The sequence below is a fragment of the Pleuronectes platessa genome, chromosome 9 (assembly GCF_947347685.1).
Source record: "Pleuronectes platessa chromosome 9, fPlePla1.1, whole genome shotgun sequence".
Classification (NCBI taxonomy): Eukaryota; Metazoa; Chordata; class Actinopteri; order Pleuronectiformes; family Pleuronectidae; genus Pleuronectes; species Pleuronectes platessa.
In genome coordinates this window covers 14,737,258-14,762,438 of record NC_070634.1, presented here as the reverse complement: position 1 = coordinate 14,762,438, position 25,181 = coordinate 14,737,258, and the positions used below count along the sequence as shown (strand labels likewise).

Genomic DNA, 25,181 nt, shown 5'->3' with positions numbered 1-25,181 from the left:
GAGAAAATAATTTGATCATATTTCTTGCTTTTCTTACATTTACATACTATATACATTTCCCAGGGAAGGTCCAGTTGAGATGCATTGTGGGTAATGCAGGGTTCAGTTCTTTGGGGGTTACATATGTAATGAAAGTCACGATATGCTTCCATTTTGATGATTTACTTATTTTTGGGGAAATCTGTCTTTTGAAAGTCCCTCCATACGGAAGTGTAATACAGTGTTAAATCGCTCGACTCTTAAAGTTTAAATACTTACCAACAAAACTCAAAGCGCTCCTTGTGTAGAATAATTCAAATTATAATGTTGACGATCACCTGTTGAAAGTGTTTGGAGATTATATCATATTCAGTCCAAAACGTCTAAATATCAGAATGATATATTTGCATGCAAAAATAAATAATTTGTAATCAGTGGAAAGTCACCCGGAATACAGGAAATGCCCATGGCACACTATTATAATAAAAGTGGAAGCGTATTCTTGACCTCGGAGGCAGCAGCTGAGGTAATGTCTTCTACCACGAGTCTGTCCATTGAGTGGCTGCTGGCGCTTTCAGTCCTGTCACATGATCTTCATCAGTGAATGGAATTTGCCCAGATGTCATGAACATGTCAAATCCTTTCATTTATGTTCACTGATATTCCCTGCTTAGAAAAAGAAAGATACAATACAAAATTTAAAAAAAAACTATCAACTAATACAATAACTAATAAATAAATAATTTGAGGGATTGTTATTGTCATTATTATTTACGTGTTGATTTACTTGTTTGTTTTCAAGACACGTGTAACTAAAGTCTATGAGTTGTGAGAAAATGGAGGGTGTTAGGACCTTGGAGCCTGCCGCTTCATTCCCCTGCATTTAAATAGGAGGCTCATTGAACCCTGATGATCAGAACGACTCACCTTTACAGCAGCAGCTCCTCTTCCTCTTCCTCCTTCACCAGTGTCAGTGCGACCTCCTCCTCCGGTCAGTGCTTCCATCCATGCCCGCTGTGTAGGCCTCCTCTGTCCGGGACACTCAGCTGTTGCACCGCGGTGGAATGAGTTTTATCACCAACTGGAGACGCAGCGGGAAGAAACATGACGGAAAGACGTGAGTCCCTGTCAGTACATGTCTGATTTCAGCAGTGAGGGGGTGGAGGAGACTTATGCTGATGTGTAGAGCACATCATGTCCAGGACACACAAACACACACACACACACACACACACACACACACACACACACACACACACACACACACACACACTGGGCAGGTTCCGTGTCTGAAACCTGACCTGTGGAGTTGATTCCTGTTTCTGTTGTGTCCACGGATCAGATGCGTCCGTCCATGTCACTGAAACAACAGCACATGTCAACGTTTTACTTTCTTCCATCAGAAGGTAAAAGTCGTGTGTGACAGGCCTCAGTTTCTGTTCTCACCTGTGCAGTTTCTCACCTGTGTGAGTTCAGCATTGTGTTTCATGTAAGTGCTTCCATGACGCGTGTTGTTGCTGTGTTAAGCCTGTTAGACAACATTACAGTCCCAGTGTGGTTAAGCAGGAATACAGTGATGTGGCATCAGCCGCTGAGCTTAGATAATCTATATTTAAGTTTTGATTATTTTATACAGCCTCAGAATCTAATATGTGTAATTACAAAGTATAAAAGTCTCATCATAAGTAAATCAGGGTCTTTTGGAAATTATGTACTTCCTGTCTGTCTCGTTTTAATCTATCAGGTTGGTGTTGTTGTCTCTTTAATTGTTCAATGGCGTCATTAGACATCACAATTTGAACTGCAGCGTTTTGGACGATGTAGACTCCACTTTAAAGTTCAATGCCTCATCTCATTGGATAAGATTGAATGTGTTCATTCGAACATTTCCAGAGAAATGTGTGACACTGATCTTGCTTCCTGTCCGAGTTGAGTCTCGAGTCTCCACAGTTCAAGTCAGAGTCCGGGAAGAATGGAGTCTGATTCCAGTCTGCTTCCAGTCCTCAGTTCCAAGTCATGACGTTTATAGAGAAAGCAAAGCGCAGGCTTCAGCCTCTGAAGTCATCTTAACTTCAACTGTTACTGCTGACATGCAACTGGTGAACACACACGAATAATGTGACTGTGATGATGTAGCCCTGCATATCACACACCTAATTAATAACTGCTTATAAAAAACTAACAATAGAAGGGAAGTCTCCAACTTCTGAGTCAAAATGCAGGTCAGTGCTCAAAGTCAGGTGTCATGAAAATAGGAACTCAAGTTGGACTTGTTATGAAATAATATTATATAGAAAATATACTAATATATCTTTATTGGGTTTTTACCTAATTCAACTGTGCAATAATACTTTTATATCTATGGAATTTTAGTTTCATACAAGACATTTACTCTCCCCTTTGCTGCTGTTACATAGCAAATCTTCATCAGGGCCAATGTAGGATTAACAGATCTCATCATATTGTGTTGTATCGTATCTTCACTTATCATATCATATTCCATCATATCGTATCACATTGTAACTTTATTTTTAGCCTCCACTTATTTGTATTGTTGTCTGTACTGGTAGTATTAGTGTAGTAGTAGTAGTAGTAGTATCTGTACCAGGCCCTTTGAGTCCTCCTTGAATCTTCAGACCAGACTTCAGGTATCCCAGCTAAGGTCCTCCTCCTCCTCTCACCATCATGAGATCCATTCATACATTCTCTCTAAGTTGACCTCTGACCTCTTCACAGGGATACTCAGAAGGCACAGGACATCCCTGACAGCCCCGACTCCCTAAACCAGTATGTTCACATTACACACACACACACACACACAATCATTCTTTCTTTCTTTGCAGTCTGGAACAGTCAGCAGGGTCACAAAGAAAACAGCAACCCTGTCGTATTCAATTACAGATTTAATAACGTGACAATAATAACACCTGTGAACATACTTTAAATTTGTTATGCTCACTGACTTTTATTTATTATCAGGTTGTCCGTCATTAACAGTCCAGACCTGGATCCCATCCTCACAGACTTCAGGTAAGAAGCTGTAAACTACTGGAGGAGCCCACATTGAAGTAAATAAATGAAACAGATCTAATCAGAGGTAAAGTTTAAATGATGACCCCATTTTTCAAAGCCACCACAACCATCAGAATGTTTCAGGTCTTATCTGGAGACAGATCCTCAATAATCAGTGCTGAGAAGGAAGTAGCCTGGGAGTGTTCACGTACAGTCTGAGTTTCTATGGCTCTCACTATCGTGTTGCTTAAACAAAAGCTCTCCTTTCAGCTGGATTTCACCCCCGGTGATCTCCCTCTTTTCTCTAAACAGCCTCGATGTTTTTGTGTTCCTCTGTTTCAGGTTACAGCTGCCGAACAACAAAGATGCTCCGGAACCTGCAAATCCATCTAATGGGTAAGAGTGATTTAGAATATAGGACAAGATGTTGAATATCCCTTGTACGAAATCCCACCTCCATCAATTCTTCTAAATAATCTTGTCACGATACGTCTGTTCCCTCGTCGTTGTGTAATCCAGCTCCTCTGTGAGTCGGTGTGAACTTTACTTGACATATTAGTGACACGTTGAGTTAAAGGTCACGAGAAGGTCACCGCACCTCAAAGCAGCTTCTCTCCCTGCTGTTCACCTCATGAATAATTCACACAGAGCATGAAATCATCTCCCGACTCTCTCTCTCAACTCGTGACTGGGCGAGTGTGAACACAAAACTGTCTCTCGTTCAATTGTCTGCCGTTGCACTGGGTTTCAAGGCATGTAGAGAATTTATTGGCTGAGTTCGACCAATTCATCTGTTAGCCAATTAAATCCGTCGGGTGTGAGCCGTTCACAGACATGTCGCTGAAGACGTTGACATTTGCTGATAAGACAACTTTTATAGAATAAAAGAGAATATCTGCATTTATATTCAAATTTTATGTAAAAAATGTTTTTCCTATTCCGAATTCAATATTTATTTGGTTGTATAATTGTTTTTTATTTATTTATACTTATTTATATACAAATTTTGTGGTAAAGCTGTTAAATATTAAGCCTCGACACTTTCTTTTCAAAAGGGTTTTATTAGGACATTTTAGGAATCATCATCAATTTATTTTCTAAATACCTAGATCGGGTAATAAAGTATATTGGTACCAGGAGTTCCTATTATTAATACCAGTCAAATCCATATTGGTGTTAATCTACTCTAGTTGTGACTGTTTGGATCTGAGGCAGGGAAAAACTAAATAGAGGTTAGAGTTGCTACTGTATATCTAGCATCTGTACTTTAGAACTAAAAATCCTCAATATGTTTCATTTAAGACATTTCAGTATTTGAACCCATTTAATTTGTCCCACACTACAAACTGAACATGGTGTTATGTGAGTGTGAACTGAGGGCACTGCTGAAGGGTTTCGCTCGACATGGAAGCTTCAGAGATTTACATATTATTAGATTAAGTTAGAAGAAAGAAGCCAACGTCAGAATTCTGAATGATCGTGCGGCCCGAGTTTGTTTGGTCGCTTAATCAAATTTCCTGCCATGAGGACGGCGATATATCAGCTCTAGTCATCTCCACCTGAAACATCTCCTCCTGCTCGTCCCAGCGCACGTGAGAGATGGATCCAACGACCGCATGTTTTTGTGTAGAGACGGATGGATTTCCCCTCATGTTTCTGTGGTTACAGTTGTGTGTCCATGGAATACCATGGGGGAGAAAAGGACGAGACAAGCACTTAGACACGGTCACATGAGTGTGAGCTTTATGTTTTCCAGAGGCTAGCAGTGTTACTAATCGAGTGTGTGTGTGCACATGTCTATCTGTAGTTATGGGGGGCCAGTTTTGCTTCATTGTTGGGACATTTTGTCCTCACAATTTCAAAGGCTTGTCTCAGGGTTAAGAGATGGTTTTAGGGTTAAGGTTAGAACAAGGGTTAGGGTTAGGCATTTAGTTGTGATGGTTAAGCTTAGGGTGAGGGGCTATAGGGAATTATACCTTCAAGCACTTTTCTGACGAGGATTTTCGCTTGAGGTCACTCTGATCTGCAGCTGAACTGGAACCCCTGTTTTCAAGTGTGCGCACTGTGAACACACACACAGCCGAATGCAGAGGGCTGACTGAGTGTTGAGCTGCTGCCTAGGACACCCACACTGGCTCTGACTTCATAATTCATTCATGCTTTCAGATCAGTTCTGGTTGTATCCACAGTTTTTGCTCGGCTGCGTCTATGGGTTCTGCCTCTGCTCCCTCTGCTCGCTGCAGGGCTCTGTCTCTGGCACTGGAGCAGACCGGACCACCTGAGATCCCCCCCGCACTGCAGCTCTCTCTCTTCTTCTCTCCATCTGCTTTCTCCGGGTTTCACCTTAAGCAGAAGAGAAGCACGTGGAGGTCGTTGTGTCAGAATCGAAGGACGGTCTCGTAATTATCACACGACAACAAGTTACATATCCTTCAGCTTTTCGTTTTTTCCCTTTCTCCCTTTTTTTTTTTTTTGGGGCAGTTTCTCGTAAAAAAAAATCCCCAAATATGAGTTGTGGACATGTAGCCCCTCCTCAGATTTAGTGTGAACCAATGAGAGCGGAGGCTGCAGTGTGTGTAGCATGAGGGTGATGATCGGAAGAGGTGTGTGTTTGTGTGTGTGTTTGTGTCTGTGTGTGTTAGCTGCAGCACAGATAGCCTGTGTATTCTCCTCCCATGTGTGGTAGTCATCCTAGTCTCATTAAGGGCTGCTTTTGCTACTGTGCCCTTCCTCCTCCGCCTCCTCCTCCCCCCTCTCTCGCTTTCTCTCCTTCATTCTGTCCAGTCTCTCACTCTTTCCTCTTTCTCTCCTCCTCTCTCTCTCTCTCTCACACGCCTGCCTTCCTGCCGCTGCTTTCTGCCCTTGTTGCTGCTGCCACAGAGAGAGACACACACAGACCGTTACCCTTCTCTGCTGCGAAGGCCCTGCGCTCACATTCAGTTTGACAATTTTTCTTGTGCGCACACAGACACACACACACAGACACACACAGGCAAACACGCACTTTGCCGGATGAAAATGTCAGAAGAGGATGAGACTCTCTCGAACGGGTAAGACACTTTGTTACTGCTGCGTTTTGGGATGACGTGTGTTTGTCAACCCCCTAAGATCCTCTGTTTGTTTCTGTCAGGGTCCAATGATGTAAAGGGACTGTGTGTGTGTGTGTGTGTGTGTCTGTGTCTGCAGCTGTGACACTCAGGCATGTGGATGAACTTGCTTGGGCTATAATAATAACAGCGTTGATCAACTAATGCCTCGTCACTCTGGAACACACTCTCTCTCTCTCTCCGTGTGTGTGTGCTGTGCTTGCACGTAGGCTTGTAATGAACGCATGCAGGGGTGTGTTTATGAATTGTGTGCGTGTGTGTGCTAAGTGGTGTTATCTGTGTGTGTGTGTGTGTGTGTGTGTGTGTGTGTGTGTGTGTGTGCGCTCATGTGCATTTGCCTGATAATGATTTACCCTGTTCAAGTCGCTCTCTGGAGAAATAAACCCAGAATTTCTGACTCGCTGACGGAAAATTGAATTAAATTATGGGGACAATGAGTGGCAAACAGTCCGAAACCTCACAGACTCTCCTCGTTGTCCCGGTGGTCATGCCTCATCTCTCTTTCATAGTGTTGTCAATTATACCCTGGATGCAAAGGACAATGTCCCTTGTCTTCAGGCCTCCAATTGTTTTGAAGGTGTCAGTAAATCTAGTCAGACGGGACCAGTTGAGTTGGTTGTCAGCTCAAAGAAACACCACGTCAGCATACTGTAGTTACTACTATGAATTTACCAGTCTGATTATTGCTCCCTTCTGAGTAGGAATAATTTGAAGACCATCTCAGATATTTCTCTAGGTAATATGCACAAGTTGGTCTTTGTTGGATGAGCTTCAAAACAACATCATTAGAGAAGGTTAGAGGCATTTATTATGTATTAGGTTGTACTTGTTTGCTCAATGTAAGAAGTGATTAGACTCCAGCGGCAATGATCTTTTAAATTGGACTGACAAATGACTTGTGTGAGGTCACGACTTGGTTGGTTGTAAGCTTGTGGTTACAGTAAAGCTTTGGTTAAGATAAGAGTTACACTCAAGGTTTCACATTTGTTTGTACTTTTGTTTTGTTGTTTTTACTTTTGTTTGTTAGTTTGTAAGCAGGATTGCTCTCAATGGAATCTTGTGGAGGGGTGGAGCAGGAAGCGAGGAAGACCTCATTCTAATTTGGAGCGAATCCGAAAATCCAGGATTTTATTTTTTCACTTACTGTTACATGGCGTTATAGTGTGTTTATTTGAAAGGATTACCATGAAACTTAGTGGAGGGAAGTGGTATGGGTCAGAGAAGAACCCAACAAATGTTGTTCCGGATCCACATAAAGGGACGGATCCAGGATTGGTTTATTACACCATTTTTTTTTTGTTTATCAAAATCTTTCCTTGATTTCTCAGAGAATAATCAATTCTTGATTTACAAAAAACAAAATCCAAAATCCGAAATGTTAAGGAAACTGATACAAGTGAGTGTCCAATACAGTTCAGATGCAAATGAAAATCTGGATCTAGTGAATTTAAATGTGGTGACACAAGGGGATGGTTGGTCCTTGGTATGAACTCATCGGTGCAGAGCATGAATGCGTTCAATGATAAATTTGGTTTGAGTATCCAAAGACCAAACGCACATGGCTGTTTGTCTTTTCTTAGTAAACTTGTTATTTGGGGTTAAGGTGGCAGGGGGCTGCACCTTCACAGAGAGGAAACAGAGGAAGCTCTGGTTGGATTAAGTCAGTGGCCATTGGGGGAAGACATGTAACTCTACAGCATTATCCTTAAAATCAATGATTTACTCTGTGTTACCTTTATTTCCTCCTGCCATTATTATAGGTCATATTATTTATGCCGTTTTCATTGTCTGTAGGCACTCAATTACAAAACAGCTATGGTGAATTAAATTTAGTATCATAAAATGACTGTTAATTCTTTGGAGGGGAAATGGTCAGTACACTGTTTGTTCAGCTAAAGACAGACGTACACCGAACACACATGTTGCTCTGACAGCTTGTTGCTGTGCTGTAGTCAGGAAGCTCAGCTTGTTGCCAGTCATATGGTGAGAACACAGCAGTCACCTGCATGTCATTAAGCAGAGCTGCAGCAGCGAGTGTGTGCTCCTTTATGGTGGCAGGCAGCCGAGCTGATGGCGTATGAGATTTTATAGCTCCTCTCTGGCAGGAAGTTAATGTCAATTATGTGGTTTAGTCACTGCTCTTACAAACATAAGCTGAAGACGTGTTTGCTCATATTCCTGATTATGAATCTGATGTTTGCGGCCAACATCGTAAAGTTAACGGATTGTCATGCGTGTTCCCTGGGACACTACACTCGACTTTCAGCATGAAACCAAATAGAAACCTGCTTCCCTTTCTCACAGAAACACATCTGTGAAGACCGTCTGAACAACAACGTTACAACAACAAGATGCAATGGTTCCATTTGAATAGTAACATAAATAGCAAAGAATGAATGTATGAAAAAATCACAGATCAGTCATTATTCATATCAAAGAAATAAGTCTGCGTAATGCTGAAGAACATTAGTGCTGTCAGCAGTCAGCGACTCAGATTGACCATTTACGCTAGTTCTGGTATTTGCAGCCTGAAACGAAGAATAAAAACAACACATTTAGACCCGGTGTCAGGAGCAGTGCCTTAGCCTTGTGACGGGGGAACAGTGCATAATTCTCAGTCATGTCTTGTGCTCAGTTTGGCCACACTATACACTTTGTCACGTGAGGGTCCTGTGCACCGTGGAAGGAAGTCAGAATACTGCTTCCACTTATCATCAATTATCAGCAGCTTACATAAAGACGGTGCACATTATTCATATCAGCAGCAGCATCTGTTCTTCACCTTTTAATAAATGTGTTTTTTAGAGAAGTCTATGGTTGTGTAAGTACAGAAAACGAGGCTGAAAACACGCAGTGTAATGCAGGCAGCAACAACACTGAGAGCAAAACGCTATCGGGAGCAGAGGTCCCTGTCTGACCCACTCTGCCTCTCCAGAGAAGAAGCAGCAGATTGGAGAGGATTTAATAAAGACTAAATACATTAAGTGAGCTGGAAATGAAGATTCCTTCCCTCTGTTGAGGGTCAGTGTTTGGAGGCGGCCAATGAGAACAGGGTCACTGCAGTAGAAACAGAGCAAAGCCGAATAAAGAGATTTGGGTCCTAGTACTGAGGCTTTTCACACGAGGGAAAACCGAGTTGAATATGTTTGTCTAATACATGAATGTATCTTCTCTCTATTGATTATAACTAGAATGGCATTCAGTAATGCACATACTTGCACCAAGGCCCAAAAGTCCCCTTATGAAGCCACATCTAAATTCACTAGATCTGGGGGATTTTCTGGATCTGCACCGAATTGCACATCTCAGTCTCCTAAATATGTCTGATTAAGCATCCACCTCCTGATCTGGATCCCAAGCAAATACTCATCAGGTTATTCCCTGGGTCGGGCTCTACCCTTCCTAGAAAATACAATTTTGCACAATCCTGCTGAAAAATAAGCCAACCCAGACAAAACCTAACTCCCCTGGCGGAGCTGATAAGATAGATGCATCATAATGTCTAAGATCAGAAATGAGCTCATGCTAAACTAATCGGTCAACACCTTCGCCAGGTTCCACCCTCCTCATCCATGTCCTGTTTGTTTTGGTTCTGCAGGGGATCGAGGTCGGACCTGTCTCTGGCTCTGGAGGACTGTACGGCCGCCTTGGACCTGTTTCTCAGAAATGAGTTTGAGGAGGCGCAGACCCGGCTCCGAAGCAGGTAAAGAAACACGAAACATGTCGTGTCTTACCTTGGGTGGAGCTCCGATCGAACTGTGCCTCTATGCACAAACACAATGGATGTGCGAGGAGTTTCATCAGGAAGCTACATTCACACACACACACAACATTCAAATCAATGATGGCTGAATTCCATTCTGCTGCGTCAGCTCCACCACCCTGGTACTGTTGTCAGTGGCAGACTACCTCACCGCCATGGCTTTGCTGGAGGCCACAGTCATTGTTAATGTTATCGTAGCAACATGCTAAACTTACTAAGTTTACTAAACTACCCTTGTTTTTTTTAGCGTTAGCTGGTCAGTCGAGTTGAGTCAGTTAAAAAACTGTTTGTCACCGAAGCGCAAGGAATCCTAGGATTACTTGGCTAGAGGAGAGACTTTTTTATTTCATAACTTTTTCAAATTGATGACTAGTATGTCATTGTATTTATGTCCTGTTATTATTATAATGTCTTAGTTTAAGCCTCAATGCCTGCGACTGCCAGTAGCCGGAGGAATTATGTTTTTGCATTGTCCGTCAATCCGTTCATCCATCCATCTTTCCGTCCATCCATCCACCCACCTACCTACCCACTCATCCATCCACCCATCCATATATTCGTCTGTCCGTCCATCCAGCCATCCATCTACCAACCTACATTCCCACTCATCCATCCATCCATCCATCCAAATGTACCTTTCCCTCCAGCTGCTCTGTCAGTGCAGTGGGTCCTGGTTTCTGTCTCAGCATTCTACCCACAGCTCAGTGGGAGCGTTCTCTTCCTCTTCCAGCTGCTGACGTGCACTTGAACGGACAGTAGTTGCTATTATGTACATATTTGTAGCTGTTATGAGCCCAGATGTTTAGATATGATACATTCTGTGGGACACGGTCAAAAATTGGTGCGAATTCAAACAAAAGGCATGTCTATCTAGGATATCTGTCCAGATATATTATTATCGTCTTAGTTGAGTGACTTATTAAGGTGTGAAAGCATTTTGTGAGTTCAAGAAATTACAACTCTCTTATCAAGTTGAGATGTGTCTCAAAACCTGGTAGCACCCACAACCCTCCTCTGCTCATACTTTGCAGCTGATGACCTGGAGTATCAACTTAAACCTGTTTCGTTATGTAAGATGTGTTGATATCTGCTGCACTGAGAGAGAGAGAGAGAGAGAGAGAGAGAGAGAGAGAGAGAGAGAGAGAGAGAGAGAGAGAGAGAGAGAGAGAGAGAGAGAGAGAGAGAGAGAGAGAGAGAGAGAGAGAGAGAGAGAGAGAGAGAGAGAGAGAGAGAGAGAGAGAGAGAGAGGCTGGGATGTCTTGTAGTCAACAAATAACTCAGAGGAAGCGGAAACTAGAAATGTTTCCCCTTTTCAAAACTGTGTCCTGAAGCAGTCAGGTGCACACACACACACACACACACACACACACACACACACACACACACACATACAGAGAGAGAGTTATGTCAATAAGTCCCCATAATGTGACTTTGTGGGTCACACATCAAAAGTTATACTAGGAACACACACACACACACACACACACACACACACACACACACACACACACACACACACACACACACAAATGCACACGCACACACTGGATAATATGTCATTTATGTTCTCTGTTTCTTATTTATGTCAAAGACAACTGATGCATATCCCAGCATGCACTTGAATGAAGCCAGGGTTAGCTATTGCAGGGTTAATGCATTAATCTAACCTCACCTGAGCAGTGTGACTGCAGGAAGAGACAGGCAACGTACATTTTTCACACAGGAGGTGTGGCGCTGGGAACATCTTTCAACTTTCCACGGATTTAAGACTGAATTATTGGCCGACACTTTCAGAACCGTGTAACATTGTCAGATTATTGATAAGGAGAAGAAGCTGAGGTGAAGCTGTGGCCCAGGGAGAACAGCATGTCAGACTCTTATGGCAATTGAGCATTGGAAAATCAAGAGGGGTGCTGTACACACTTGTAGGGACGATAACATTCTTTAAGGGATGTGTCACAGTTTTAAATGCTTGTTTTCAACTGGTCTTGTCATGCTTCATTTCTGTTTTACAAGCTGCTGGCTCACTTTGATATTTCTGACCAGAGGATCTGTAGACTGAGAAACTGTGCGTGCATGAGCATCAGCCAGCGATAAATAAATCTATGACCTGACCTGTCTCTTTAAACTTCTGCTGAATTATAGGATTCACATTATTGCGTTTCTCCTCCTCTCCAACATTGTAGAAACATGTCCAGTTAAGTGGTTTTAGGTGTTTATTTTTCTCTCAAATCCTGAGGGGTCCAACAGCCAGCTTAGCTTTATTTGCCAGCTCTCTGTCTAAACATGCCACCAGACAAAGTACAGCCAAGACAGCGCAATCTAATTCTTCCATCACGCTTTCTGGAGGTATTACACACAGCCGCAGCAGGGAGTGGGCACAGGAGGTGTGTGCTAGATGAATAGCTGTATGACCTAAGATACAGGAACTGAGCAGATTCTTGGTCAAATAATGTGACGTGATACGCAAACACTCAAAGGTTCAATTTTCCAATACTTTTTTTCAATTTTTTATCTGATTTCCAAATGGAGCTGCTTCTTTGACCTTGATTCTGTGTCATTTATTACAATCAAAACCACAAGGAAATAATTATTTTGAAAGAAACTGTTTGGTGTATTGTTCCTTCCATTGCTGCGCAGACTTATTGTTACTAACACGTGCAGATCTGAACACAAGGCGTGCACAGACATGTTTCTGGGAAAACCCAACACAGTTCCTCCTCATCAGAATCAGAATTATTTTTATTGCCATGTATATTTGCACATACAGGAAATTGCCTTGGTGTGGTTGGTGCGCTGTACAAACAACAATATAAAAGCAACAATATAGAACAACAATATATACAGTAAGAGAGTTATGGGAACGTGCGGTTCTAAGGTGCAGAGATTGGTGATAGTGCCAATAATATATAGTTATAAATTATGTGCGAGTTTTCATTGTGATGAAAACATGAGGGAGACGTGTGATCAAAAGGAAGAAGGCCGTCCAACCAAGTTAAGAACAGCTATGAGTGTTTCAATTGACCTCACAGCTCCGGCGTCACACAGTAAATAAGCCTGATGCAGCCGGCGAATCTGTACCTCTGTCTTCTCGGACTGTCGTCTGTTGCTTCCTGGTTGTTACTGAAGTGAATCTTGCTAACCAGCCTGTCACTGCCAAGGGCCAACAGTCTCCTTATGAAACCACATTTGACTTCAGTAGAACCAGTTTATAAATATCAGTCCCCTAACATGCCTGATTTCTTTCATCAAGATTCCTTCTCACATTGTTTCAGCAAAAACTGGATCTGCCCCCTGAGCCGTAGCCTCACCAAAATTCATTGGGTTCCTCTTCGGCTCATGCCCCAGCCCTCCACAAACTTTCATGGAACTCGGTTGAGCTGTTTTTGCATAATCCTGCTGAAAGTCCAACAAACGCGGATGAATAATAATCGCCTGGTGGAGGCAATTATATCAGTTATTTTAGGTTTAGAGTTAAATCCCTGTCTGCCAGAAAAAAATAACTTGATTCTGCAATCATACTGGATTGATTGCATTTGTCTAAAAGTCACGTGCACCACGTTCTGCTTCTTTTCCTCTATAATGCACATATTCAATTTAAAAATATTTTATAATAACAGTAGATCATGATTTAGATTTGATGTCGTGTCTTTGTGGGTTGTAGAATGGTTTGTTTCCATGAGAGAGTTGGTCACATGAGTCAGTAGCGAACAACAGAGAAATGTCAGCTATGCCGACAAACGACATTCCTCTACACACACCTCCACCTTTATGTTCATGCTAAAATGACTCTGTCTTGTACTGGAGGGTGTGTACAGTATACAGCTCAATATAAAATATAGAAAATCTGCTTTTACGCCAACAAGGCAGTTTATATCGCCCATTGTACATCAATGCCAAAGGTTTTTGTAATTTTAGAGTTTGACATAATGGTATTTAAGTAATTACTTAGGTCTCATAATGGTTTAGAACTGGAGCCACAGCTTCCTCTAACTGGAACAACAAGTACAACTAGTGGAAAAATGCGGCTGTCATCAGACACACTTTTACTCAATCACTTTGTACCGGGCTCTTGTTGAGCAAAGGGTGTGACGTGACACACATGACAACCATAGGTATAAATAGCTTTAGCTGTTATCGCTGCAGTGGCGTGGCTTTAGTTCTCTGAGTATTCAATTCACACTGCTTTCGTTAGTAGGTTGATTATAAGAAAATAAAACTTATCATGTTCTGTGCCAACGTTGTTCCGTCTTTCTGGAGAAGAGCACTTGGCTCGACATGTCAGGGAATACTCACGATACTTCAGTAAAAGTACAAATAAATAGACAAGTAAACATAAATGAAACATTAACTTTTCTTTGAAATACTTAAAAGTAAAACTACTTGCAGAGAGCAGCCTAATCACTGATGTAATGGTCTACTTCATCTGTACGTAAAGCAATGATCTAATGTTATGTTCTAAATACATCATTAACTGTATCTGCTGTGTATTTTCCTTAACAATAACAATAATACAGACTCTGTTATAATAATAAAGAATGCTGCATATAAATGAATGGCTGAGTCACAGCCATGGCCTCTTCCAAATAATTGTAGCTGTAACTCAATGCAATGTTAACTGTAGTGCAGTAGAAAGTACAGAATGTACAGACAGGAGTACCTGAAAGTACATCTACTTAAGTAAAGTGCAGAAACATGAAAAACTTACTTAAGCATAGAAATGAAGTAAATGTACTTTATAACATCCCACGAATGTATTTATGTTTATTTCTCAACACTATCTTTAGTTCAGCACCTGTTTATTTCTCATGTGATGTTTACGTCTACTATACTTTATGATCATGTTGTTCCATCTCTCGATCTCTGGTTAAATGACTTCTACTGTGTGAATCTTAAATCAGAATCAGTATCGGGGTTTATTGCCAAATAGGTTTTTACACCTACAAGGTTTTTGCTGGGGTGTGTTTGTGCAACGTTAATATAAAAATATATATACAAAACATTTCGTTGTTTCACCAAATGTTCTTCTCCCGTCGTCATCATTTCTTTTATCCCAACAGCAGAGGATCTTGCTGAGTGTGTCGTTTAAAATCTATCACACCCCGTTTCATTTACTGAAAATTCAAAATATAAACATTGTGCTTTGTCATTTGTTGCAGAACCAAAGACAGCATGTACCACGCTCTGACCTACGCCACGATCCTAGAGATGCAGGCCATGATGACCTTTGACCCCCAACACATCCTGACAGCAGGAAACACCATGAAGGAGGCCCAGGCTATCTGTCAGCGGTGAGACTTCCCTTCAGCACCACAGTGAAATAATGTCCAGACGAACAGTTCCTCTCAGTATCAGTTCATTCAGTAGCTGCAGACGAGAGGTTTGTCTTTTAAAAGCTGTGGACGAGCTTTAATAAAGCAATCACAAAGTACATTTTCTTTTAGGTGATAAAAGGTGATTGATCTGCTTTATCTTTTGAACATGCATTAATAAAATCAAAACGTTGACCCTTTATTTAACCAGGAAGATCCCATTGAGATGCAACATCTCTTCTGCCAGTCAAGATGAACAGCAAATAAAATAGGACAAGTTTCATATATAAATGCAATCAGGGACAGATAACACAAAAAAAACTAGAACACAGCAAGCATACAAAAGCACAGAAGAGACACAGACACAGCTGCTGACCTACAGAATGTCACACCTGCCTGTCACAGTTTGTCTTTGTGCCACTGTGAGAGTCTGGACCCACAGGAGATCTAATAAGCCCGACGGGACAAACCTGCACTCGACTCTTTCTCTGCAGGTTTATTTTCAATGTTGTGACTTTTATTGCCCAGTCAGCAGACTCAGCACCTTATGGGAACTTCATCCTACAGCAGCTCAGCATCCTGTCTTCCCTGGAAAAAGGCTGAGTCACTGATGTGCCCAGGAAACGAGAGCAGAGCGTCACTGCTGAGAATCCTTAAGACTTTCAGAGCCACTGACACTCGCTGATGGTTTTCTGTTTTGTGCTTTCAGGCAACGCAAGAAGTCGAGCTTCTCCAAAACCTTTACGGAAGGTCAGTAAAGGAAATGTGCTGCAATCAGTTACAACCTTAATGCTGCAATTTCCATTGTGCTTCACGTTGGTAATTTGTCATTTTCACCTCAGAGGAACTCCATGCTGAAGTGTGCTACGCCGAGTGTCTCCTGCAGAGGGCAGCACTCACTTTCCTACAGGTCAGGAAAAGTTCTTGACACAGACCAACCACCACTGCACTGCATAAATGTACAGTATGTGTTATTGCAACTCACTCTTTCCCCCCTCCCCCTGTTATACAGGATGAAAACATGATCAGTTTCATTAAAGGAGGGATCAAAGTGAGGAACAGCTACCAGACATACAAGTGAGAAACTAAACTCCAGATTGTTTATTCCCACTTTCTAATAGAAATTTCTATCTTCGCGGTTACCTCGCTAAACACTTTTCTCCCTCTCTTCACTTCTACCTTACAGAGAGCTTCACACAGTCCTCCAGTCCGCTGGCTACACCCATGGTGACAACCACAGCCATTTTGAGGGTGGTGTTAAACTGGGAGTGGGAGCCTTTAATCTAGTAAGTAGAAAGCTTTATGGGTCACTGACGGATTAATGGACTAATGTACCAGTGTGTTTTGAAAGCGAAGTGTTTGCATTGCATTTTTCATGATGTTAAAGCTGCTCACAATTAAACAGAAACACATCCAGAGCAAAAGATAGATAGTTAGATAGATAGATAGATAGATAGATAGATAGATAGATAGATAGATAGATAGATATAAGTGTGGTTTGAGCTTCTTTCATGTGGCACTTAATGATACATTTTTGATTATTGCCATATTATGGGCCTCTTCTACTTGTTTGATCATTTATGAGCATCTAAGGCATTAAAAATATTCTTTCCATGCAAAGACGTTATCGTTAGATCAGAGTATACAAAATTTCAGAACTTGCTGTTTCAAGTGTAGTGTTGTCATTAAAGTAATTTGTCTGGTTCTGTAAGAGGAAGTCACCGATGCTTGCACACCTTGGGAACTGTAGGTTTTCTCAAAAAACGTTGTAAACTCCTGACCTTACCGTGTAAAGTATGATTTGGGACTATGCAAGTATTACTGAAATTAATTAAGAAATATGGTAAAAACGTGCAGTAAAAACATAGCAAAGAAGTAATTATCAAGGGTTGCAAAAAATGTTTCTGTGATTGTTCCTCTGTTCCTCTACTTTACAACCCATAGCCTTTGTATAGTACATACAGGAAATTCAAGGTAATTTTTTTTAGAAACACTTGGTGTTGTAATGATAAAGAAAGGATCCTGTTTGCCTGCAGCTAAACTGTCACTTCCTCTCCCTGCAGATGATTTCCATGTTGCCCGCTCGGACATTGAAGCTGCTGGAGTTTGTGGGTGTCTCTGGTAACAAGGTGGGTTCTGTAGAAGGCTGAGAGACAGAGACCGGTGTCTGTATTTACATTGTCATATACAGACATAAATATAAACATTTGTTTTGTCATAGGCTGATTTGAGCCCTGAGGAAACTTTGGGCACTTGACTATATGCTTCTGGATCTGTGTCATTCTTAACATAGATCTTTGCACAGTATTTGCAAATGCACACAGCCTTTCCTTCTACATTGGCTGGGGTGAAATGTCTCCACACATGAGACAGTACACGTGGCATTGTTCTGTAGAATAAGATTAGAAAAAAGCTTGTAAAAAAACACTAAAGCAATGCCAGAGATATAAATAGTTGGCCAAACAATTGGAATCGTCTTTAAAAATATTTTACAATTGATGGATAAATGAATAGAAAGAGGCTAGATGAACAGATGAACAATCCTCAATCAGCATGTTAATATATTTCCCCCAGTAATATCATTGAAACTTACCTGACTAGTCCTGCACACTCCAGCAGGCCTCAATAGCCCTGCTGTAGTGAGCAGGATGCTGGGAATTATCTTTGCATGTGATGGATAAATGCACAGTGCAGGGTTGAAATTCAACGTGCAGTGTGTGCTGCATTCCATACATCTTTAAAATAGAGTTTTGAATGATGTTTTTATTGCTCAGCGTTTAATTTCCGTATATATTTTTTTTCGATATATATTGAATATTCCCATGGAAAGTTTCCAGAAACTTCAGTCTCAAGAGGTCTGACATGATCTCGACATGGAGAACTTAAATATCTTGCATAGGCTGCATAGAACAATGTGTGTGTGTGTGTGTGTGTGTGTGTGTGTGTGTGTGTGTGTGTGTGTGTGTGTGTGTGTGTGTATTCATGCAGGAGTTCGGTCTGCAGCAGCTTCAGGACGGCTGCGCAGAGAGCACATTCAGGTCCTTCCTCTGTAACATGCTGCTGCTCTGTTATCACACCTTCATGAGCTTCATACTTGGTGAGCAGTGACACACACGCACACACCTGCATGTACACACAAAGACACACACACACACATACACAGCTGCGTCTAACCACAATTCGGTGTTTCTCGTGCAGGAACTGGAGAAGGAGATGTTGAAGATGCTGAGAAACTGCTACAGCCATATCTCAAAAAATATCCCACGGTTTGTCAGAGAGTTTTTCATTTACTTTACCACATGATTTGAAGTATCATGTTTCTCAACTCATTGTTGACCGTCTTTCTCACAGGGATCCATCTTCTTGTTCTTCGCTGGCCGAATAGAAGAGATCAAGGGGAACCTGGATGCTGTGAGTCCACCAACACATACACACACATCACCATCGTCATGAATCCTTCTTGTGAAAGCTGCTCATTTTTATACTTCATGTTATTAGAACGTTGTCAGTGTCTTATATCTGTGGGCAGTTCTTTTTTTTTTTTTTTTTTTAATTTGAAAGTAGGGTTCTGTAAAACAATTTAACTACTATTAGTAGAACGAAATGGCTTTACAACATACCAGTTGTTTAAAACCAAGTGTAATGGGTGTGAATCTTTATTAGTGATTTGCCACATCACAGATTTCCGTTACGATCCGATACAAAGTAAAACCAAGTGGTGTTGGTTTGACGATACCAATGCGATATTTTGTAAAAAAGGATGTATTGATATTTTTGTAACGATACTTTTCAAGAATCACAACCAAGTCATCACAAGATTTGTTAGATGGGCATATAATGTTATCACCAAATTAAAAAGACTACATTCTAATAATGTACATCTTCATTTATTTCATGAAATCAACATATTGGTTTATAAACCCTGAGTTTAGGTTGTTAGTCATCATTGATTGATCCATCCATCATTCATATTGTTTATCCTTTGGAGGTCACAGGGAGGTGGAGCCAATCCCAGCTGCTATGGGGCGACAGGTTGGCAGCAAATCACAGGGCCACCATACAGAGACAAACACCCAGTCACGCTTACATTCAAAACTACTGTCAATTTAGAGTCTCCAATAAACTCAACCCAAACCTGCATGTCGTTGGAGTGTGGGAGGGAATCGTAGAAGACCCACACAAACACAGGCAGAACTTACATTCATTCATTTATAACACAGGTGGTATTACGCTAAGTCGTGTGCAAAAATCTATGATTATTCATTGTGTCACCATATGAACAGTGAATCATGATCCAGACGGTTTCATGTGTGTTTCCAGGCTGTTGATCGTTTCCAGGAGTGCTGTGAGGCTCAGCAGCAGTGGAAGCAGTTTCACCACATGTGCTACTGGGAGCTGATGTGGTGCTACACGTACAAGAGGAACTGGAAGATGGCTTACTTCTACGCTGACCTGCTCAGCAAGGAGAACACGTGGTCTAAGGTGGGCGGTCGCAAATGTTCAGGCTAATGCTGTGTTAGTCATGTCTGATTGGGGTTTCCTTTTGTCAGCCCCTCACAAAATAAGAGCATCAACCTGATTTCCACCTCTTATCTGGAGTTTTTACTAGGGGGCTGGCAGGGAAAATATCTGGAGAAAGTCCGGAGCCTGTCACTCGGACATTTGCTTTCTCACATATAGTCCCTTCCGACCATTATCTGGGGTTCAGTGCATGCCTGAAAGCAGCTATACAGTATTTCCAGCTTGGCCCCTTTTCTGTAAGTTAGGCCCTCTCTGTCTAAACTGGCAACAACAGCACTCAAGGAGGATTCTGTTAAATGTCTGTTAATGATAAATAAATTATATTTCAGCTTCTAGTGGCTGAAAATAACTTGCATCATGAAACTCAATAATGAGAGTGAATTTAGGTTCTGGCTTTGACTCCAAATTCCACACAGTTGTTGTTTTATCTTTGTCTGTTCATCTCATTTGAAAAGGAAAGACAGCTTTGCATTAGTAATCACCTTTTTTTCCATTCCTCAGGCTACCTATGCGTATATGAAAGCAGCCTACCTAAGCATGATGACGGAGGATGATTGTCTAACCTTCGGGGAAACTGCGTTGACTCTGTTCAGGTACGAACTGAGAGCTAAGACACGCCTGGAGCTGGTCACAGTATCCATAGGCAAACAGAGATGATTCATTGTGACGGTTACATTTCTATAATGTCAACATCGCTTCTTATAGGAAGAGAATTTTGTCTTTTGGAAGTAACATAAGTTCATATAAAAATGAGAAAAAAAGCCTATTTTGTATGAAAGAAATAATCTAATAATGGATTTTCACATGTCTTATGCTGGTGCCAAGCAAGTTTTTTTATTGATGGTGAACTGCTGCACAAGACCTCTAGTAAATCAGAATTTGACGATATAAAGTGAAGATGCAAACAGACATAATGTGTCACGTGTTATCTCTTGTTTACAGTTAGTCATGTGTGTGAATTTAATTGTATATTGTATTATTTTTCAGGCAAGTTCCAGAACTAAAGCAGAAAATAGCCGGCAAGTCTTTGCCAACGGAGAAGTTTGCGATCAGGAAAGCCCGTCGCTACCTCGTAGATAACCCCATTCCTCTCCCTGCCCCTCCATTGGTCAGTACTGGGTGATGCCTGCTTTAAAATTTAGTTTTTTTCCACAGTTTTTAGATGCCATTGACGGTGTTTATATAGCTTTCGAAGTGCTTTACAGTACAGGTCACATTCATACATTTATTCACATGCTTCTACAAACAGCGATTTTTCTGTCATGCACCATTTACACATGGACGGCATGTCAGGAGCAGCGTCTGGGACTCAGCATGTGGGCCGGGGGGGACCGGGGATCGAACCACCAACAATCTATTTAGTGGAACGACACACTCTACCTGCTGACCCACAGCTGCCTGTGTGTTATGTTATCACATTAGGGAGATTATGTAGTTTTGTGTCATGCAGACTTTGCCCTATAAGAAGCTATGCAGGCCTCCCCATTAACCTGTTGGTTGACCAATCAGAACAGACCTACCACCTCTCATGGATCAGGCAGAAGATGCTGTGATTGTACTATTTGCTTTGTAACAGACATTGACACAGAATTAATGCTCATTGACCATATTGTGACATTTCCCCAGTCTGGAATCCAGCTAAGGTCCCTCAGAAAGAGTTTTTTCTGTGTAAGACATATGTCCCCTTGGTCTGTGTGCTGAGAGGCACAGCTTTCTGACCTTATCATTCTGCCACAGTTTGAGTTGCTGACATTGTGGCCAATAGGTTAAAGTACTGTGGGCATTTATATGATATCAAATATATATAAGTGTACACTATTTCTATAATAACATTGTTTTTTTAAATAATAATAATAATAAACCTTTCAAAACACAGTAACCACATGCTTTAAAAGTTAAACATGAGCAAACCGATATAAAGATCACACAGTAATAGAGCAGAAATACAGATATAAAACATTGTTACAGATGAGAAAAGAGTACAAACTAGGTAAAATAAAACATTATAAAATATTTATAAATACATGGTTAGATCAGAACTAAGAAAAAACACACCTGTGTCTGTAAGAGACATTTTTAAAAGGATAAGGAGTTGCCAGACGGATGTCCTCAGGCAGATTGTTCCACAGAGTGGGAGTCTTGACAGAAAAGGCCCAATCACCTCTGGTCCTCAGCCGGCCACTGTGGAGTGGCCTTTCCGATGGACCTCAGGTTACAACCGGGCGCATAAGGTGTCAAAAGCTCTGAAGTGTACATAGGTGTGAGGCCAGAACAGGCCTAGAAAGTCAGCAATAATATAATAATCAATTCTTAAATTTACCGGATTTTGTGTATTTTTGTGTTGTGTAGGAGATGATGTACATATGGAACGGCTACACGGTCATTGGAAAACACAAAGACCTGACGGAGGGCATGCTGAAAACACTGGATGAGGCACAAGCTCAACTCGAGAACAGCCAAAGTATGCAGAATGATTTACCACATTCTCAAAGATCTTTCTAATAAATAAAAATGTCATAGTCATTTATCATTTTCTCTTCTTTAATACTAATATGCTAAGGTGGATTTAATTTATTGTAGCTGCTTTTTCCACAACTGTTGTTATCTCCTCACTGTCCTGTTGTGTGTTTGTCAGGGAGTGAGTTCTCCATGGACGATCAGTGTCTGCTCAGCCTACTGAGGGGCTTGTGTCTCAAACACCTGGGGCACCAGGAGGAGGCCGAACACTACTTTACCCTGGTCCTTTGCAAGTACGCGTCTCCCAGTTTCATACACAGACATGTACAGACAATATGTAGAAACATAATCCAACCAAAACACACATATGCTCCAGTTTCTGCGAGGTGCCACTTCTAATTAGCGTGATCATAGTCACTGTGCATCCTCTGATTAGTAATGGCAGTTCTGTTTTGATTAACATGAAGCACAGGAGTGGATTTGTTGACCCTGATACTATGAGCCACACATAATATAACCAGTGAGTTTTGACATTGTTTGCAGTGAGACTCAGATCAAATATGATCACTACCTGGTTCCCAATGCCCTGCTGGAGCACGGCCTGCTGTTACTGGAGCAAGGCAGAACAGATGAAGCGATCAAACTGCTAGAAGCAGCAAAGTAAGTCTTTTAAACCCCACACACATATTCAAGTCGTCAACATGCCACACCCAATCCTGTTTGTGGTTTTCAATACGTCTTACATCATCACTTTATTTCTCACTATACTTGTCATTGACTCCTCTTTCTCTGTTTCAGGCAAAATTACAAAAACTACTCGATGGAATCTCGGACACACTTCCGTATTCAGGCCGCTCTGCACAAGGCCAAGGGGGCCGCGGAAAACGGCATCAACGTTCCCTCCAGTCCATAACAGACAGACAAGGGCACACAAGAGCAGCTCTCTGTCTCTGCAGTCCCACAATGCGACACATACCCCTGCCCATCTAGGCAGGCCATTTGTGTTTTTCATCAGGAGGACATACTCATGTTTTCTTGTGTGTGCCACCCTCAGGGGCGACTGCAGCTCTGTGTGGCCCTGACTGGTTTAGCCGAGTTTGATGGGCTCTCTTCCAGAGCTCCGTATATTATGATGAAACTAATTTCCTCGTCTGATTTTAAATAGAAACAAGTTGCGAAATGTGCCTATATTTAAGAAACATTGCTTCCAGCAGGCTTATTAGTCCAGCACTGTGGCCAACCATCAGGAGTGCTCTAGGGTAGAAAACAAGGCTGTATTTGTGTAGTATGTGCTGCAGAGGGCCTCCACTCATACCCCTGGATAAGAATGTGCCAAATTCAGGGTGATGTTGGTGTGGACCCTAATGGAGCCAGATTAACAGAGAGCCCACTTTAAATTACTGACATTAACTCCACCTGGACAGCAGCACCATTTGGCTGCTCCAAAGAAATCCTACTTTTTTAATTTAATGTAAATTGACCTGACTAGATGGGAGATGACACATCATTATGTTTTGACACCAGTTATCATATTATGTTACTCGCCAAATATTCCGTGGAAACTACGAGACTGTTTTGTACATTTGATAAATGTTTGTTGTCAGGGTTCCGATTTTTGATGACCTTCATTCACACTACATATTCTTAGGTTCTTTGTGTTTCATACAGCAAATGGAAATTTTATTGTTTATTCCAAGTTTTCCTCCTTTTTCCTCGAAACTAACTTAAACACTGAAAGACAAAAAAGAAAAAATGTATGTGGGATTCTTCTTTTAGACTCATTTTGAAGAATTGATCAACTCTACATCCCGTTGTATTTACAATCACATGTAATGGTTCTTGCAAAAAGCTTTGTAAATCAGCAGGCTGTACAATCTCTCCATAGTTGTAAAACAATGCCTATCAGACTTGAAGCGGAGAGTTGTTCTTTACATTTATACACTGTATATGGCATCGTTTACACAAATTGTCCTGTTTTAAGAGGACAGATGAATGTGTCTTTTAGAAAGGCAGACTCCCTCCTTTTCTCCTCCTGGTGTGTGGGACAGATTCCAACAGCACTTGAGCTCGAACAAACGGGCCATTCACCCCGAGTGACGAGGGACTGCGTGCTTGTCTGCCTGTAGCCTCCCTTCAGTGGGTGAAGAACCTCTGAATGGCAATGACCACAGTTGTCCTGCTTTGTGAACCCCCTCTGCTGCTCATGTATCTGCCATGCTGGGCCAGAACCAACAATTGAAAGACTTGGACATCATAACCACAGTTCTCTGTCAAATAGTAATAATAATAATAATCTGTATAGGAACAAATACTTGTAATGATTGAAATGATAAAACAAAGAAAGATGACGTCTGAATGTGCTGGTGCTGAGGTTATTTGAAGGGCGAGAAAAACCCAGAAACTCACCATGTCTCAAGTGCTGGAATTAGAGCAGCGCTGATTTATTCATGATCAGTGCAAGGTTTGGGATTCAAGACGCTGACTGGGAGTCAGTTTGAATATTTTTAGTGGTGGAGGAAATGTATTCTTATTACTATTTCAACACGTTTGCTCTCTGTAATATACAAATAACATAGTGTATTTTCTACTAATAATCAAGCTTTTTTGTCCTTTTCCTCTCTTTGGTTTTACTTGTGTTGCTGTAAGAAACAAACTAAGTTTAGTGGGAAAAAGGAAGCTGACGATCAGCATAATCCACTGGGTTCAGCTACCACTGAGCAGAATGACATTCCTGTACATACTGAATGTTTCTATTGTAATTTAACATGAAATGTTGGTGAGCAACTAAAGAGCACATCTCACTCTGTGTTATCTGTTTTGTTTTGGGTCATGTGTGCACCACAAACAAAAACACAATGTGCAATGTTTAGATTTAAAATGTACAGATCAAGTGGGGCCGCGCCTGCATGAGCCTGCAAAACCTCTGTGATCTAATTCATAGGAAAGGAAGTCAGCTCTTCCTGATCACATGCAAGGCGATCGCAGCCTGACAGAGGAAACACAGAGGAGTGAGCACAATCATGATAAGTT

At 41.5% G+C, this 25,181-nt stretch overlaps 1 protein-coding gene across 3 annotated transcripts; it reads left to right on the top strand.

Moving 5' to 3' along the window:
* The first annotated feature begins 883 nt into the window (after window positions 1-883).
* On the top strand, window positions 884-24,957 carry ttc39a (tetratricopeptide repeat domain 39A). Of its 3 annotated transcripts, none has more exons than XM_053430679.1 (21): window positions 884-1,096; window positions 2,716-2,766; window positions 2,959-3,009; window positions 3,334-3,387; window positions 9,697-9,801; window positions 15,021-15,152; window positions 15,883-15,923; window positions 16,016-16,083; window positions 16,186-16,250; window positions 16,360-16,459; window positions 17,237-17,302; window positions 18,162-18,270; window positions 18,372-18,439; window positions 18,525-18,584; window positions 19,494-19,655; window positions 20,196-20,287; window positions 20,682-20,802; window positions 22,044-22,155; window positions 22,330-22,444; window positions 22,695-22,811; window positions 22,950-24,957. In XM_053430679.1, the coding sequence occupies exons 1-21, from the start codon at window positions 1,044-1,046 to the stop codon at window positions 23,062-23,064; spliced, it is 1,857 nt and encodes a 618-aa protein (XP_053286654.1). In that variant the 5' UTR covers window positions 884-1,043; the 3' UTR covers window positions 23,065-24,957. The 3 variants fall into 3 exon arrangements, with proteins under 3 accessions (XP_053286654.1, XP_053286656.1, XP_053286657.1); XM_053430681.1 differs by having other exon boundaries at window positions 897-1,106; XM_053430682.1 differs by lacking the exon at window positions 884-1,096 and adding an exon at window positions 1,289-1,468.
* The last annotated feature ends 224 nt before the right edge of the window (window positions 24,958-25,181 follow it).